This window comes from Tachyglossus aculeatus, chromosome 16 (genome assembly GCF_015852505.1).
Source record: "Tachyglossus aculeatus isolate mTacAcu1 chromosome 16, mTacAcu1.pri, whole genome shotgun sequence".
Taxonomy (NCBI): Eukaryota; Metazoa; Chordata; class Mammalia; order Monotremata; family Tachyglossidae; genus Tachyglossus; species Tachyglossus aculeatus.
Window position 1 is genome coordinate 5915509 of NC_052081.1, and position 18670 is coordinate 5934178.

Here is an 18670-nt window from a genome sequence, read left to right on the forward strand (position 1 = left end):
AAGAATGCAAAGTGGTTTCCAATTGGCTAAGGATTGTCAAATACTTGAAAAAGAAAGTAGCATTAATTGGTAATCTTCTTTAACTAGAAACAAACATGAAACTTGAGCAGAATCTTTGAATATGGCATGTGCTGAAAAAGAGCACTACATACAACATACTGATGAAAAGAAATAGCTCAATTTTGTTGGAGGAATAAATTGTGGGAAACCCAAACATTTGACAATACATTAAACAGACTGAAATGTTTTACTAAATTGCTTCCCTTGTAGAACTTCTTAATATATTTTTAAAACTTGAGAAGGCATAAAAGACTAACTTCTAAATGGTTTATCTTAAATAATGTCAAATGATGTGAATTTATGAGCACATAGTCATATATCTACATATCTGATCTACAGCTCTAAGTTATAAAATGCATTTCAATGGTTTACTTAAAACAAACCTTATTTTAGGAAGATAAATAGAACCACCTGTTGCACTTAAGGAATTCAGGAGATAGAAACAGAATGATGACAGTCATCTGAGAAGTCCAAAATAGCATTTAATACTGAATTTTTTTTTAAAGACATCTTATTTCTGATATCATCGGGTGGATCTTATTTCATCCAAAATGTAACTCGTGGTAAACCTGAAACTCTGCCAGGAAATTCATTTACAAAGAGACTGAAATCAAGGGATTCAAGCTGAACTTATTAAAGCTAGATTCCATAGGTATGTTTCTAAGTCAACAGTTGTCTTCCACAAAGAGTAAAAGTTAATTGAGTGAAGATTCTAACACGGAAACTCCCCATGAAATAACCATGAGCAAGAGGAGTAAGGTTTTCTCAGCGGCTAGGCCCTCAGACATGTCATGTTAGGTTAATGAAATTACAGTTCAGTCTAGAAAGCGAAAAAAGACTAGCTAAAAATAAGATGAAAATGGATATGAAAGAAAGAGGAAAATAATAATAATACTGGTATTTCCTGAGTGCTTTTTGGGGGCCAAGCACTGTGTAACACAGTAGGGGTAGAAACACGACAATAAACAAAAGACCGGGAAGAGGCAACCAAGATAAGCTGCATGGCTTATTGGAAAGAGCATGGGCTTGAGAGTCAGAGGTCGTGGGTTCTAATCCCAGCTCTGCCCCTTATCAGCTGTGTGACTTTGAGCAAGTCACTTAACTTCTCTGTGCCTCGGTTCCCTCATCTGTTAAATTGGGATTAAGACTGTTAGCCCCATGTGGGACAACCTGATTAGCTTGTATCTACCCCACTGCTTAGAACAGTGCTTGGCACTAGTATGCACTTAAATACAATTATTATTATTATCATCATCATAAGGGGAATGGAAAAGCTTGCTTATGAAGACAGACGGAAAGAGTTTGGATTCTTCAGTCTGAAAAGATAAAGGCTGTAAAGGGGTCCAACTGAATCCTACAAAATCATGACGAGTGACTGGGTGAACACAGAATTATTCTTTTCCAAATTCCATAATATCACAATAAGGTGGCAGTCACTGAAGTCTGAGGGTGGGAGGTTCAAAAGGAACAAAGGAACAAAATGAAATCCTTCTCCCAGTCATGTTATCTGCTATTACATGAAATTATGCAGACAAAAAATATCAATAGGTCCAGGAGGGGTCCAGGATCAATAGGTCCAGGATAAGTTTGGGGACGACGGTATTGTTTCACGCAGCCCCCTACTCTGGAAATAAGGAATGCCATTAGTGGGCCATAGAGTAGGGGGCTGCATAAAACAATCAGCACCTCTCAGAAAGAAAAAGTACAGGAGAGAGTGAAGGCAGCTTTCCTTTTCCTTCTCACCCCAAGTCCCAAGTCTCCATGGAATCCTGGCTGACTATGCTCATGTCACTATTAAACAACTCTCCCTCTACAGATTATTTCCTAAACTCATTAACAAAGGTCTTCTGCTTCTTTCAGACTTGCCTTGGGCTTCACTCACTGTAGATGAAGTCTGCACATACATGCTGAATTTCTTCATCAGAGTTAGCTCTACATGAGAAGACTTCCCAGATTTGGGAATCACTCCTTTCTAGCATCATCATTCCTAATACGCCTATGTAGAATAACCCCCTCCCTCCACCGCAAAAAAAAGAAACAAAACAAAAACAAGAACTTGTTGCATACCAAACTGCTGCCAAAGGAAAGAGAAAACTCTCAAGGGGAATAATGAAAAAGTTCAAAGAGGAGATGTACATATCTTTACACCCTACAGCTTCTCTCTACTTGTAATTTATTTGTTCTGTCTCTCCCTCTAGACTGCAAACTCCTTGAAGGCAGGAATCATGCCTGCTCTCTCTATTGTACTTTACTGTATTTAACACACTGCTCGGCACAGTTTAAATGCTCAATAAGGACTACTGATTGACTCCAAATTCCAAATTCCAAATTGAGATTAGTGAGATTTTGCGGGAGGAATTTAATCAAAAGAAACTAAGAATTGTAAACTTGGAAAAATGCTTTCAAGGGACAAAGAAAGGCTGCTACAGAGAACCATTAAGGCATGTTTTACACTTACCTTTCAAAGTTACAGGTTGTTCTCACCTTCTTATACAATCCATAAACCGCTTCAACCTGCCATATTTTCTAACTGGCAAGAGATCGGTTTTAATCAGGACTGTATAGCAAAGGCAAGAAAAGACACTGAAACCCTGAAAAGATTTCTACCTGTTGAAAGGTGAGATAGCCTGACTTTTATTAGCCCATCTGAGGAACCGTTTAGCATTGGAACACTACCATCTACTGAGCATCATCATCGGAAGGAGCAACAGAGAAAAGGACTGTAGAATGAAGAAGTGTAGGTAATTTCACAAAGGAAAGCCTAGTAATTATCTCACTGTGAGGAGAAGAAGGCTCAAAGTAAACTGAAAACAGCAAACAGTAGGATCCAGGAATAATGACTGGACCAATGCTTTTGTGTTGCTATAACACTGTGGTAAATTTTAGAACAAAGGTTTGTCGGAGTGGAACTTGAAACATAATTTAAAAGAACGAACTGTGTGAACAAAAATATTCTGGGTGTGTAAACATGGCAGAATGGCAGAGAAAGCACATCCCGATTATCATCAGTGTGGTACCTGGACTGCCAACTTTGGGAATGAAACCAAATGTATCTCAATCGGTGGCTGGTGCGTATACGTACAGCTGGGAACGTTTAGTCGTGTGGCCGGTTCAGCCGCAGAACGTGCCCACAGAGAAGAACCCCAATGCCACTTGTTGGGAAATATGGACCCTTTGGGAATGTTTATGTGATTGAAATGACTCATACGTGGAGCAGAAAATGTAGGCATGGAATATTAGAAGTGACTGACGTGACAGTATATTACTAGCAGGCCCAATGCCTAGATCACCGCTGGAAACAAACTGATTTCCCCTCCCTCAAGCTCAACAAGGCATGGATTTCCACGATCCAGTCAGTTCCAGACTAGCAGAGGGGGCAGGGGGCCTGAAATCTGGAGGAAGGGAGACCCTCACGGATCATCATCAATGGTATTTACTGCGTGCTTACTGTGTGTACAACACTAATCTAAGCACTTGGGAGACTACAACAGAGTTGTTGGACACATTCCCTGCCCACAGTGATCGTATAGTCTAGATGGGCAGCAGACATGAATATAAATAATATATAAGATATACTTTTTAAAAAGATGTCACTCAAATGGTGCCAGAGGATAGGCTATCCTCAGCATATATATGGGGCTGGTGGGAGGACAAGGGGGAAACTTGGCTTGCTTTTTCCTTTCCGGGTGCAGTGCCCGTTTCCCTCACAAAATCTCTTGCTTTCACTCTCCCTAAGTTTCTTTCAGTCTCCCTTCACATATGCCCAACTCTCTCCAACTCTCTGCTTCTTGCTATTCCCTGGTGTAGAGTTGCACTTAGTTCAAACTTGGTGAACTTCAGACTCCATACCCAAGCTGTCACTCTAGAAGATGACACTGTGTTTAATTTAAAATTAATCACTTCCTATGAGGAACTCGGCAGGACTGGAGGGGTAAGCAATACCAGAACCAAACTGACCACCTAAGTGAACTTGTTAAACCCAGGTAGATATAGTAGCTGTCACACTATACATCCGAATAGCGCTTCCTTGGGGTTGTTTTAAATTTAAGAAGCATTTTGATCTTGGTAAGGGTGCGGTCTAAATAACAAACCTAAGTCCCTCCTGGGAGCTTTTTATTTCTTGGCAAAAGAATACCAATGTCAATAGCAGACAGCTTTGATAGGCTGCGCTTCAGAAACTGTCAATTCCCCCAAAATCTCAGTGAAGTCAGCATTTTACCAATGTGCAAACAAGCCCCTGGCTTTTTCACGATTCACTGTGGTTCCCTTGTCAAAGTATTTGTTTTATAGTTAAATTACAATCCCGTTGGCCGTCAAATATATTATAGTATTTACTGTTTAATAATGGCACTGGTTTGCAATCTTCTGGGCTTTTTACTTAATTTCCCCCATTGGATAAGTATAATGTGGAATTCACAGAGTGCCTTTCAGTCTGAATTAGCCAAAGGCTATACTACTGAAGCAAAAACGTACAAATTTTATCACTGGGAGAGATTAAGATGAAAATGGCAAATTAACGATCCAGTGTGTTTCTATTTTTTAGTAAATATCAAAGAGGGGCAATCTTCCTAATCTTGGGCAGTTACTATTTACACAAAAAAATAGCAAACCTAAAATAAATCGCCCAGAAAAAAGGGAGACAAATAATAACACAAGGGAAAAGTCTTTAGTTAGTCTAAAGGAAATGAACATTTAATTGTGAGCACACATGGTGCTGAAATAGATTTCAACTCCATTGCACCATCTCATGTAAATTCTTAAAAATCAGCTGACTTTAACCCTAAAATAGCAATGATTTTACAACCTGATGCTGCTATATTAACAAACATTGAACTTACCTCAAGGGGACTACAGACTAACAGAGAAACCATAAGGCAATGGTCATTCCCTGATATACAAATTTGTTGCTGTTTCACTTTGGTTGATTTTTAGGGCAAGCTAATTGTCCTCCTTTGGAAGTAGAATATGTAAGGATTTTTCCACTGTATCTGAGAATGTGAGATGGGAACTTTGGGGATCCTCTGGACCCCCAACTCCACAAGCAATACCTACTTACGATGATCAGGGTGGGCGTAGTTTGGGCCGGACAACTTCATCAGCTTGGAGGCAGGTAAATTGACTGGGATAAAGCAGCAGGAGCTGGGGTTCTTGGAAGAGAACTGTGAGACTGTGAGCCCACTGTTGGGTAGGGACTGTCTCTATGTGTTGCCGACTTGTACTTCCCAAGCGCTTAGTACAGTGCTCTGCACACAGTAAGCGCTCAATAAATATGATTGATTGATTGAGAAGGCTGCCAAGTTTTTAGCTTCCAGAAGTCCTCCCTCCACTACCCTCCAGGGTGCTGAGGCGGCAGGCTTGGTTTTGCTGCAGCATAGCTTAGTGGTTATAGACCGGGTCTGGGAATCGGAAGGTCATGGGTTCTAATCCCGGCTCTGTCACTTGTCTGTTGTGTGACCTCGGGCAAGTCACTTCGTTTCTCTGGCCCTCAGTTACCTCATCTGTAAAATGGGGATTGGGACTGTGAGCCCCACATGGGACAGGGACTGTCCCGAACCTGATTTTCTTGTAACCACCCCAATCCTTGGTAAAGTGCCTGGCACATAGTAAGCGCTTAACAAATACCACGATTATTATTATTACCACCATCTGCTGACAGCAGGCAGAATTCAAGCCCCGTACCAAGCACAGGATTTCCCCCTCCCACCCGCACCTTCACATCCTCCAACTACAGTTTGATTCATGCAAGGAAATCTGTTTGGGAGGGAAAGAGGGAAGCACTGTTGAAAGAAGTAGTGAAACAATGCCTCTGAATAACAAAAAGAAGTATTTTTTCATGATACACCATCTTCTAGCTATTCATCCTAGAAATATCACATTATGGAATTAACTGATCACTTAGTGTAAGCTATTTTATCCTCTAATTCCAAATCTGAAGCTAGGAAAAGACTGAGCCACTCTTTGTGTACTTTGAAAAACAAATGGCCTAAACTGGTCAGCATACATGGAACTGTTAAGCATATATTGTAATCAGAAAGGATACGTGTCTCTTTAATGATAACATCTCGAGTGGCTTGGTGGAAGACCATCTGATAGAAGACATAGATAATCTGGCACACAAATTCGTCATCTTCTTGCTGAGCTGGAAAAAGAGAAAGAGGATCTTAAAGTTTAAATTCTATGTGTTCATACCCCCAGTAGATGTAATCTACTTCGATTACAGCTTGTCTAGAGGATTCCTGAGGAGAGGTGAAAAGTGAGAAATGGGGAAAGAGAAGTCAAATTACTTATCTTGTTTCTAGGGTGTGTGTAACATCATCAAACACTAAAAAAACCCCAAGTAAACTATCAAAACAATCCCTAATGTGGCTGACCAGTCATGGACAAACCTGACTGTTGACCCCTTTCTCTATCTTATACCTCAACCCAAAGTCCGAAACCTATTATTAGTAGCATGGTTCTTCATATTGATAGATGATATTCTTGACTGGGACATTCATTCCAGGCTTTCAGACCTTGCTGATAAGCCTTATTTGCAACTGATGATAAATACCACCTTATATGAATACAGAAGACGGGGTTGGTCATGTAATAGCAGATATAGTATTAGTATTTGAATGCCTTCTTGGGAAAGTATGACGGAAACACAAGACCCATACCCTGCCCACAAGGATCTTACACTAATGTGCTTGTCACTTGAACCAGTCAGTGAACCTTCCCTTAGTCTCCTGCTTTTATAATAATAATAATAATAATGGCATTTATTAAGCGCTTACTATGTGCAGAGCACCGTTCTAAGCGCTGGGGAATTTACAAGGTGATCAGGTTGTCCCATGAGGGGCTCACAGTCTTAATCCCCATTTTACAGATGAGGTAACTGAGGCCCAGAGAAGTTAAGTGACTTGCCCAAAGTCACACAGCTGACGAGTGGTGGAGCCGGGATTTGAACCCATGACCTCTGACTCCAAAGCCCGTGCTTTTTCCACTGAGCCATGCTGCTTCTCTCCACGCTGCTTTTCCCAAAAGAAACTCAAGAACCCAAACTTCCTGATTGTCAAATGTTGGTCTGCTCGTTTTAATACTGCTGTCTCTCATTCTACTGCCAAATTATAACTTTTAGTCTTGTGTTCCTTTAAGTCTTTAAAATTTCTGATTGACCTTCTCTGTATATACAAGGCCGTTCCCCCTACATATCTCACAAGTGAAATGAGGTTACAATAAGCATCATATGTCCGTCTCACTGCTGGTAAACTGAGTTTCAGGGACTAACTGCTGGTATCATTAACTGTAACCCGACTTAAGCTAGCAAACATTTTGCTCTAACCAAATGTAGTCCAAAACCTGGTCTTAACCTGAATGCTATCTTTTGATGACAGATTAGGAGCTATATTGTCAGTGTATGTATATACTTTCACAGAAGTCTCTGGAAACATCAATGATCAAAATCTGCTGATAGTTGAAGTTTTTTCAGTAACTAATTGCTTACCTTGAAATTTAGCAATAATTTATTCCAAAATTCTAAGGTTGTTCCTAAATTTCCAACATGTTATTCCTAACTTCCCAACTCTAAAGAGTTCAGTGAAAATTGAAGAGATAGGTCAGTGATACTCTTTCATATGAATTTATAGTGAATCTGATTAAACTGAACAAAATCTCTTTTGCAGTCCTAGATTAAAAACGAAAGGATTTAGAAAAATAAGAAATTTCATCATGCTCGTTAATGTTTACTATTGATGAAATATCCATTTCATCGCTAAGAAAAATTTGCATTATATGTTGTGGGAGCCATCTAGAAAGAAAAATGATTAGAGAAATTTAGGGCTACTTACTTAAAGCTTTTCAGTATTAGTTGTATCTAAACAAGAATATTAATTTAACATTCACATTTTGATTTAACAATTCATTTTTAACACTACATAATAGTTATAGGAACAGCAAGGCCTAGTGGAAAGACCACAAGCCTGGGAGTCAGAGGATTTGGGTTTGAGTCCTGCTTCTGCCACTTGCCAACTGTGTGACCTTGAGCAAGTCACTTGACTTCTCTGGGCCTCAGTTTCCTCATCTGCAAAATGGAGATTCTATACCTAATCTCCTTCCTACTTACAATGTGAGCCCCATGTAGGACTAAATTATCTTGTATGTACCTCAGCACTTAGTACATTGCTTGCCACATAGTAAGCGCTTAACAAATACCACAATTATTATAATACTTCCCTCTTGTTAATAAGGCCTTTTCTGGGGATTTTACTTCTGAAAAAATGCTTTTCTTTTTATTAGATTTTTTTTCCCCAAATAGATCTTCTGCATCATACTGCCAAACTATAATTTGTGTTGAAAGAACCCTAAAGTAGGGTTTTCATTTTAATTTCACAATTTTAAGAACATTAACAATTTCCATAGTTTCTTCAGTCTCCGGTACTTTTATTACACCAAGTTGTATTCTCTGCTGACTTAGAGATTCATTCATTCCTTCGATTGTATTTATTGAGCGCTTACTGCGTGCAGAGCACTGTACTAAGCACTTGGGAAGTACAAGTCGGCAACATACAGAGACGGTTCCTACACAACAATGGGCTCGCAGTCTAGAAGAGGGACAAAGACAACACAACAAAACATGTAGACAGGTGTCAAAACCGTCAGAATAAACAGAATTACAGCTATAGAGAAGTAAATCATTCTACAAACTGAGGTGTGTACAACACTGTGGGCAAAATACACTACTAAGTCCTGATGAGGTTACATAAAACAAACCAGTCACTGCCCTTATGGAGATTGGGAAATGTAGGCCACCACAAACACACAAATTGATATTTATTATTTGAATTCCAATGTAATTATGACCTAGCAGCAGTTGCACAAAAGATTCCAGGTAATCAACATATATCTGTGGCATGCAAAGAATAATTGATCAGATTGTAGTCATTTTTCCTGGTCAACATGAGTTACGCAAGTCACTCACTGAAGCCTCAATTCTTGGTACCCAAAAGGAAATTTAGGACCTTATCTTAATAAGGTCTGATCTTAATTATCCAAAGCTTAATTATCAGGTCTGGCAATTGCTCTGAACCTGGGAACTTTCGGTGGCCTTTTTTCAGGGGCGGGGGGGATCTGAGAGGACCATAATCCAGAGAAAATATATCATATTTTACATAAGTACATAAAGACCATCTAATCCTGTTTCTCTGACATCTATAGCTCTGTGCTTTCAATATTCAAAATAAGTTTCGGCCACTTTCTTTAAGGAAGCATCAAGTTTGAATCTCAGTCAAATATGAAACAGGACTGAAGCTTAAAAAAAACATCTGGGATTTTAGATCAGTGGAAAGAGAGGGACTGGTTGATGGTCAGATCATAGTTTTAACCCATTTTGAATTTGTGAAAAGTCTCTGACTTCCGTGAAATGACAAAAACAGGGTAATCAAAATCAATCCTTATTTCCCAATCAGACTTTAAGAAGTGAGACGCGAGAAAAAAAATGAAGGGGGAGATGAAAGATGAAGGATGTTAGAATTTTGAAATGTTACTGGCAAGTATTCTGTTCCTTCCCAGTTCAAAGGATTCTGCTACCCAGTTAGTTAATAGTTTGGTGGCAAGGACTGGAGGTCAAAATTGCCTTTCCCTGAAACTGTGTAGAGGATGGGAAGGTGGGGAGAACACAGAAAAAGTTGGGAGTTTTGGATGCAAAACTGACATTCAATTCCTCTACCTCTCACAATAGACCGCAAGTCACGCTACAGTTGGCTCTAGCAAGTCCAACAGGCACAATTCATTTTGAATCCTATTTTTCCACATAACTTCCCTGACTGTAATTACCATTCCTAAGTTAACTCTGAGAAAAGTTCACATAAGGTTTCACTGATGTAAACAGCCCCAAATGAAAATCTGAAAAACAGTCTATTGGCCCATGTAAACCAAACTAACTGGGTTATAATTTACCATTCAACAATTCAATGAGGGCTGGAATGATCCCTGATTTGGCTAACAGGGCCGCACACGAATCATCCATGGATACGGTTCCGATCATTATAACCACTTCTAAAACGAGGTCATCTTCCGCAGAACCTGGTGGAGTAAAAAGGAAAATGTGTTAAGAGGGTCTTGCAATGCATTCTCACTGCACCCCCTCCCCTCCCCATCGCCCCGACTCTCTCCCTTTGCTCTATCCCCCCTCCCCACCCAACATATCTACAATTTTAATCATATATAGCCATATATTCATATATATGTACATATATACATATATAATTCATACATCTGCACATATCTACAATTTTATTCATATTAATTCCTGTTTACTTGATTTGAAGTGCATATAGCTATAATTCTATTTATAATGACGCTATTGATACCTGTTAACTTGTTTTGATGTCTGTCTCCCTCTTCTAGACTGTAAGCCCATTGTGGGCAAGGACTGTCTCGCTTTATTGCTGAATTATACTTTCCAAGTGCTTAGTACAGTGCTCTGCACCGAGTCCGCTGTTGGGTAGGGACCATCTCTATATGTTGCCAACTTGTACTTCCCAAGCTCTTAGTACAGTGCTCTGCACACAGTAAGCGCTCAATAAATACGATTGAATGAATGACTGGGGTGACTGAAGTCAGCTTTGTAAGTCAGGTGGTGGGTTCTGAAATAGAAATGCAGCTCACAGCAAACACCTATTTTGTATTCATGAATCTGTGTAGCTCAACAGGAAGAGGTGAAAGTAGGCCCTTGAATAGCAGAGTGGTCTACTGGATAGTGCATGGGCCTGGGTGGGTGTCAAAAGGACCTGGGTTCTAATCCCAGCTCTGCCACTTGTCTGCTGTGTAACCTTGGACAAGTCACTTCATTTCTCTGTGCTTCAGTTACCTCATTTGGAAAGTGGGGATTACGACTGTGAGTCCCACGTGGGACACGGATTATGTCCCACCTGATTACCTTGTATCTAACCCAGTGCTTATTACAGTACCTGGCACATAATAAGTGCTTAACAAACGTCCTCTGGAAGTCATTGATGCTCCTAGGAACAGATCCTCCCACCCCAGTGGCTGATCTTAATTATCCAAAGGTGACTGTATGTGGCTCCACTAATCATTAAATTTGGCACCCGGTGATCAATCAATCAATGATATTAATTGAGTGCTTATTGTGTGCAGAGGACTGTACTGTACTGGGCAAGGACTACACAGGAAAATTACAATCTACCTGCTAAACTGAATATAATATCATCACACTCATTTACCGTACTAAAACAAATCACCCTGTCTGACAAAAAAAAAAAAAATCATCTTGGAAAAATGAAGTGCCGGCATCCAAAGTCCTGACCTGGTTTCAGTTTATCCTTAAGGTACGGGACCAGCTTGTATTCCTTGAGTACAAGTTCCCAATCCAAGTCGGGTATGGTCAGATTTGCAAGTGTCCCCAGGCATTCTATTACAAATTCTTCGTCTTCATCATTAGAGATTTGGGCTGCGAGATCTCCAACATAATCCTAAACCAAACAGGGAAATGAGTATTGAGGAAAGTGACCCAAAATCTCATCCAGGGAGGCTGCTTGTCGCCCTAGAAGCAGCGTGGCTCAGTGGAAAGAGCACGGGCTTGGGAGTCAGAGGTTGTGGGTTCTAATCCCAGCTCCGCCACTTATCAGCTGTGTGGCTTTGGGCAAGTCACAACTTCTCTGTGCCTCAGTTACCTCATCTGTAAAATGGGGATTAAGACTGTGAATCCCACATGGGACAACCTGATTACCCTGTATCTACCCCCGTGCTTAGAACAGTGCTTGGCACATAGTAAGCGCTTAACACACACCATTATTATTATTATTATTCTAAGTCTTTAGCTGCCAGGAGTCTGGGGCATAAGTCTGGGAGGGAAGGGAAGGGAAGGGAAGGGAAGGGAAGGGCAGGGCAGGGCAGGGCAGGGCAGGGCAGGGCAGGGCAGGGCAGGGCAGGGCAGGGCAGGGAAGGGAAGGGAAGGGAAGGGAAGGGAAGGGAAGGGAAGGGAAGGGAAGGGAGGAGAGGAGAGGAGAGGAGAGGAGAGGAGAGGAGAGGAGAGGAGAGGAGAGGAGAGGAGAGGAGAGGAGAGGAGAGGAGAGGAGAGGAGAGGAGAGGAGAGGAGAGGAGAGGAGAGGAGAGGAGAGGAGAGGAGAGGAGAGGAGAGGAGAGGAGAGGAGAGGAGAGGAGAGGAGAGGAGAGGAGAGGAGAGGAGAGGAGAGGAGAGGAGAGGAGAGGAGAGGAGAGGAGAGGAGAGGAGAGGAGAGGAGAGGAGAGGAGAGGAGAGGAGAGGAGAGGAGAGGAGAGGAGAGGAGAGGAGAGGAGAGGAGAGGAGAGGAGAGGAGAGGAGAGGAGAGGAGAGGAGAGGAGAGGAGAGGAGAGGAGAGGAGAGGAGAGGAGAGGAGAGGAGAGGAGAGGAGAGGAGAGGAGAGGAGAGGAGAGGAGAGGAGAGGAGAGGAGAGGAGAGGAGAGGAGAGGAGAGGAGAGGAGAGGAGAGGAGAGGAGAGGAGAGGAGAGGAGAGGAGAGGAGAGGAGAGGAGAGGAGAGGAGAGGAGAGGAGAGGAGAGGAGAGGAGAGGAGAGGAGAGGAGAGGAGAGGAGAGGAGAGGAGAGGAGAGGAGAGGAGAGGAGAGGAGAGGAGAGGAGAGGAGAGGAGAGGAGAGGAGAGGAGAGGAGAGGAGAGGAGAGGAGAGGAGAGGAGAGGAGAGGAGAGGAGAGGAGAGGAGAGGAGAGGAGAGGAGAGGAGAGGAGAGGAGAGAAGAGAAGAGAAGAGAAGAGAAGAGAAAAGAGAAGAGAAGGAAGAGAAGAGAAGAGAAGAGAAAAGAGAAGAGAAGGAAGAGAAGAGAAGAGAAAAGATTTTGCCCCAGGGCAAAATCCCAGGGCTAGGGATTATTAGAGAGGAGGAGAGGAGAAGGGGACTCAGCAGTGCCTATAATGTGGTTGAGCAGGTGAAGCATAAACGTACAGGAGGGGTGAGAAGAAAGAACCCAGAAGATGAGCAGGGAATTCAAGGGTGAGTGGTATATATTCTCTCTATGCACACTAAACAGTACAGTCTTTTGCAGATTTGTATCCAATATATCCTTACAATGACTTTCTAGTCCATTTATGTCTTCAGAGATTCCTTATAATTAACCACCTGGACAGTAACTACATCATCCCTGGGCGAACACGGGGGAGGCTCAAAGAAGCAACATGACTTAGTGGTTAGAGCACATTCCCAGGAGTCAAAGGAACGTGGGTTCTAATTTCGGCTCCACCTACATAGCTGCTGTGAGGGCTCGGGCAAGTTACTTCACTTCTCTGTGCCTCAATTTCCTCCTCTGTGAAATGGGGATTAAGACGGTGCGTCTCAAGTGGGGCACGGACTAAGTCCAGCCTGATTAGCTTGTACCTACCTCAGCGCTTAGTAAAGTGCCTGGGACATAGTAAGCGTTTAATAAATACCACTAAAAAAATGCGAAAAGAAATGTAATTCTCAGGGATTTTCACTCTGGAATTGTCAGTTGGGAAAAAGCTCCCTAGAATGAAATTTCACTTTATGAAATGAAATAATTATGGAACTCTGAGGTCACTCCAGCATGCACCACTGTCCAGGGGTGAGGGGGAGCAGGTTTCTGTTCTCCAGGTGGTCAAATGTTGTAGGCGCCTCTTTCCCGTCACTCCTGCCCATGGCTATTACGTGCAGGGTCACTGTGACACCAGGACATGCAGACAGGCTTCCCCAAAATCCTAGCGGGGATGAGGCAGCCATCACCAACTTAACTCCTAATCGTGGACAAGTGCTTACAACAAACAGATTCTTCGTTGGCCCATCGTGCTGTGAAATGTTCCTAATCATCTTCATCAGCAGTGGATCTTTGAACTTCAGGGCTCTCTTCATGAGCATCTTCAGTCCATTTCCTACACAGAAAAAACCTGCTCAGTCTTCTGTCCAGTTTTATGGTGCCACGGAGTCCCACAGAATTAGGAAAACCCCCTACAGCATGGCCATTATTCTCTATAAACATATCAGTAAGAAAAATGTAAGTGCAAATCTTCAAAGCAAATCACACTTCCTTCTTCCCAAGCCCCCACACTAAAGCAATTGATTTTAGGAGTAGTGGAGGCAAAAGATGCAGCCCACAAAAACACCACGTCACACCCATTTTCTCAGCCAAGAGTACACAACGTGCTCTTCCAAAACCCAGGAAAGCGTGCTAAACTATTAATAAGAGGAACCAAAGCTTCTCCAGACCTGATTACCACTTGGTTTGGGAGGGCAAGGTAGTGCACACTCACTATGTGTCCAGAAAACAGGAGCTCTAATGTAGTGGGAAAAGGAAGATGAAGAGCTGATCCCCATATACTTCAATCAAGTCAATATGCTGATACTTGCTCTCTCCAGGATAAACTAAAAGCTGAAATAAAGCACTTACCCTCACAAATAAGTTGGACATTCCTTTTGTTGGCGGCAAGATTAATGCAGAAGGAAATGAGCTCCAGGTCAATGCGTTCATCTGAGCATTCAAAGAGCATCTTCATTAGCTACCAAGAAACACATGAGGAATAATTTTACCCCAGGAAAACGTTTTCTTCCAAACCTTAACTACTTATCTTAATGACAGTTATATGCTCATCATCCTCCATTTACCAAAAGAGAACGCTGGTCGGATACAAACACATGAAGTCAGTCCTGCTTACTTTGTGACCTGCTCTAGGTCCACAGTGAAATTTCTGACTTTGCTCGCCAAACCTAAACAGGAAAACTGCGCTGTAATGGAATAATGTTATTGAGCTTTTCAAAAAGCAATTTCATCCGGTTTGGGCAGGAATGATGTGAAGAACACAAGGTGCTATTCAGTATGTGCCCCATGTGGAACGGGAACTTTGTCAGAACTGACTGTCTTGTATCTACCCCAGTGCGCAATACATAGTACATTCATTCATTTACTCATTCACTCAATCGTATTTATTGAGCGCTTATTGTGTGCAAAGCACTGTACTAAGCACTTGGGAGAGTATAACAACAAAAAGACACATTCCTGCCCACAACAAGCTCACAGCCTAGAGGGGGAGACAGACACTGATATAAATGAATGAATAAATGCCAAAGGATACACTGGCCTTTTTAATTCACTTTACACTTCTTTCATATTCATTCACTCATTCATTCAAGAGCATTCATTGAGCACCTACTGTGTGCAAGCCACTGTACTACACACTGGGGAAAAAAATACACAGATGAGAATTAGACACAGTCCTTGTGGTTCCAAGGGATGGTGCCAGAAGTTTCTGGAAGGCCTATGGAATGGCTCAGTGGACAGAGCACAGGCCCGAGAGTCCCTTGTCTGCTGTGTGACTATAGGCGGGTCACTTCACTTCTCTATGCCTCAGTTTACTTCACTTTTCTGGGCCTCTGTAAAACAGGGATTGAGACTGTGAGCCTCATGTGGGACAGGGACTGTGTCCAACCCAAGCTGCTCGTATCATCATCATCATCAATCGTATTTATTGAGCGCTTACTGTGTGCAGAGCACTGTACTAAGCGCTTGGGAAGTACAAGTTGGCAACATATAGAGACAGTCCCTACCCACCAGTGGGCTCACAGTCTAAAAGGGGGAGACAGAGAACAAAACCAAACATACTAACAAAATAAAATAAATAGAATAGATATGTACAAGTAAAATAAATAAATAGAGTAATAAATATGTACAAACATATATACAGGTGTATCCACCCCAGTGCTTAGTACAGCGCCTGGCACATCATAAGCGCTTAACAAAATACCATAATTCTTAACAAAATACCATAATCTCACCTCAATAACATCCTCTTTAGGCCCAAATCTAGCAGTTTTAGTTTCATTGATATGCTTCCCTACTAGATGATATGAACTTACACAGACTACCACAGAAACATACAAAGAGTGCCGCAGTTAACAACATCCTAAACTATCAATTCTTTCCAAAATATTCATGTAATTAACACTACTTAATTTGGTGTGGCTCCTCTCTCCTGATTTTTTTTTTGGAGAGGAGAGAAGAGTGACAAAAAGCAAAAACTTTGGAGAATAACTGTCTGGCGAAGAAAAGAACCTTATTTATAAGATTATCTCAAAGACAGCCATCTTTCTAGATGTAATAATTACTGTAATAATGTTGATATTTGTTAAAATTTGTTAATCAGGTCAGACACGGCTCCTGTCCCGCAAGGGGCTCACGATTTAAGGGAGAGGGAGAACAGATATTTACTCCCCATTATACAGATGAGGAAAACTGAGATAGAGAAGTTAAGTGACTTGCCTAAAGTCACACGGCAGCAAAGTGGTGGAGTTGGGATTAGAATTCAGGTCCCCAGTCTCACAGGCCTGTGTTCTTCCCAGTAGGCCATAATGCTTCTCAGATGAACATTACATATCTAACATGTAAATTCACACCAGAAGGTATACTATGATGCGTAAGCAAGTGGGAAGAAACATGTTAACTCCTCAAAGTGGAATTCTCACATCAACTGCAAGAGATACTGCGGGAAAGCACAGTTTATGTGACTTTTAAGAATATTTGCTGGGGGAAAAATCTCTAGGATTTGAAACGGAAACCACTTCCACTACAAATGCAATAAAATAAGATCACTGGGTTCGATACAGATGCCTCACATGGGGCGCGCAGTGTTAATCCCCATTTGCAGATGAGGTAACTGAGGCCCAGAAAAGTTAAGTGACTTGCCCAAGGTCATACAGCAGACAAGTGGCAGAGGCAGGATTAGAACCCAGATCCTTCTGATTCCCAGGCTCATATTCTTTCCACTAGGCAACGCTATTTCGGCTCGTCTTAAAACTTCGCATTGCAGTTACAGAATGGCTTGAAAAGAAATTAAGTTGGCAGAGGAGACATAAAGCTAGGGGCCAGAGAATTCTAAATTAACAAAGGAGTAAGGAGGAGACAAATAAGGAAGAGAATTAGTTATGACCTGTAACTTCCCAATAGCTATAGTCCTTCCAAATGGTGACGAGGTATGTGAATGGTCTAAAATAAGCATAAATACTGTCTCATGTCACTTTCTTCTAGTGCTACCTTTCACCTAGACACCATTCCGTAAATGGGCTCAACAGAGAAGGAAGAATTAAAAATCTAGCCCCACTATACGAATTAAAGGGATCTATTGCAGTAGGGTAAATCATCTCAGCTCACCAGATGTTGTAAGATTTTTTTTTGCTCCTCACATAAACTGTCACTCCACAGTAATGTCAAACAATCACAACATTTAATTAATATAACATCCATCGGGACTTTCATAGTTCCATCTGAAGTCTAATCCCCAATTTCTTCCAAATCTTGATTACTCCAAACAAATCTTTATAACCAATAAAATGTGTTCAATACACAGCACTGCTTCAACATGGTGCAAGTTCAAACAAAAAATTAATCCCTCCAAGCTACTTAGGAAAAAGGTCTGAAGAATGTACATTTTCTTTGGGGTCTAGACATTACAGTTTGGGGAGCTCAGGAACTGGGATCGCTTTCTTTGGGAATCCCTGGGTGACGCCGGCTTTAACTTTTTAAATTTCTAGTTATTTCTATGGGCATTCGAAGTCGCCGAATGCATCGCGCTTAGCACAGCGCTCTGCACACAGTAAGCGCTCAATACGATTGAATGAATGAATCTGCCCCCTTCCCTTTCCTCCCGTAAAATCGGGAGAAATGAAGATTTAATACGAATTGAATATAGTCCGCTACAAAATGAGTACTTCCTAATAGGAAAAAGACACTCGCTTCCACTTCCATCTAACTAGCTCAGATTTTAAAATAATGGTTTCGCTCGCGGTCCGAGGGTGCCATTATGCCTTTATTTAATTTGATTGCGACCCAAGGCGCGTCAAAAGTAAGTACAACTGCTGCCAACTGGGAAATACTACAATTAAATCTGGTCGGCTTTCACTGTGCCTATTGTCATCTTTTACTGATTTTAACAGGAAGGCATTAAAAAGGCCCGTGGCCTGCGTATGAAGAGGCAGTAGTGTTCAATCAGACAAGTCCCATATTGAGTATCAGATACCACAGACCCAGGACTGAAATCACTGTGTCTAGACTCTCTGGCACCTGACTTCACTTATTTACCAGTGACCAGAGGCCAACCCCCACAGCTCTCTGCATTCACATACACCTCTATCCCACCCCCCTCCGTCCCCCCGGTCTCCCTACCCAAACATCTTTGAATGATTACGCTAGAACTTTGCATGCCTCAGGAATCTCTTCGGCCTGGCTACTCCCTAACTCTGCTGTTTGAAGTGATGCTCTGGTTTCTGAACTTCGGCAGATAATGGCGGGCAGGAGCAGGGAGTGCTGTCAGGGAGGACGTTTACCAGCATTCGGCTAAAAAGAAGCGTGGAGATCAAAGCGGGGCCAAGCGGGACAACCGTGGTGGAAAACATGTGGGCCGATCCTCGCGCGCTGCTCTGTGGTAAAATATTAAATATCACCATGACATCACGTCTTAACCACGCACTTTGATTGGCCCGTCTACTACCCGTAAATACTTTTATAAGCATCTGGATGGCATTTGCACCTATTTAAACCAAACATGCATTTCAGGGGTCTAAATAACAATGAACTGTTAATGCTGACTTTTAACTGTTACTAGAATGGGCGCATTAACTCCTG

At 41.9% G+C, this 18670-nt stretch overlaps 1 protein-coding gene across 4 annotated transcripts in view; it reads right to left on the reverse strand.

The window, feature by feature from the left end:
- KIFAP3 (kinesin associated protein 3) overlaps window positions 1-18670 on the reverse strand; it is a 151731-nt gene that overhangs the window by 55910 nt on the left and 77151 nt on the right. For 3 of the 4 annotated variants that reach the window (XM_038757982.1, XM_038757981.1, XM_038757983.1), the window contains exons 12-17: window positions 18373-18465; window positions 14447-14555; window positions 13819-13931; window positions 11363-11528; window positions 9994-10119; window positions 6101-6199 (exon numbers count right to left, since the gene is read on the reverse strand). In XM_038757982.1, coding sequence (XP_038613910.1) covers window positions 6101-6199; window positions 9994-10119; window positions 11363-11528; window positions 13819-13931; window positions 14447-14555; window positions 18373-18465 — 706 coding nt within the window. The remainder of the gene's footprint in view (window positions 1-6100; window positions 6200-9993; window positions 10120-11362; window positions 11529-13818; window positions 13932-14446; window positions 14556-18372; window positions 18466-18670) is intronic. The other variant, XM_038757984.1, reaches the window with a different exon arrangement.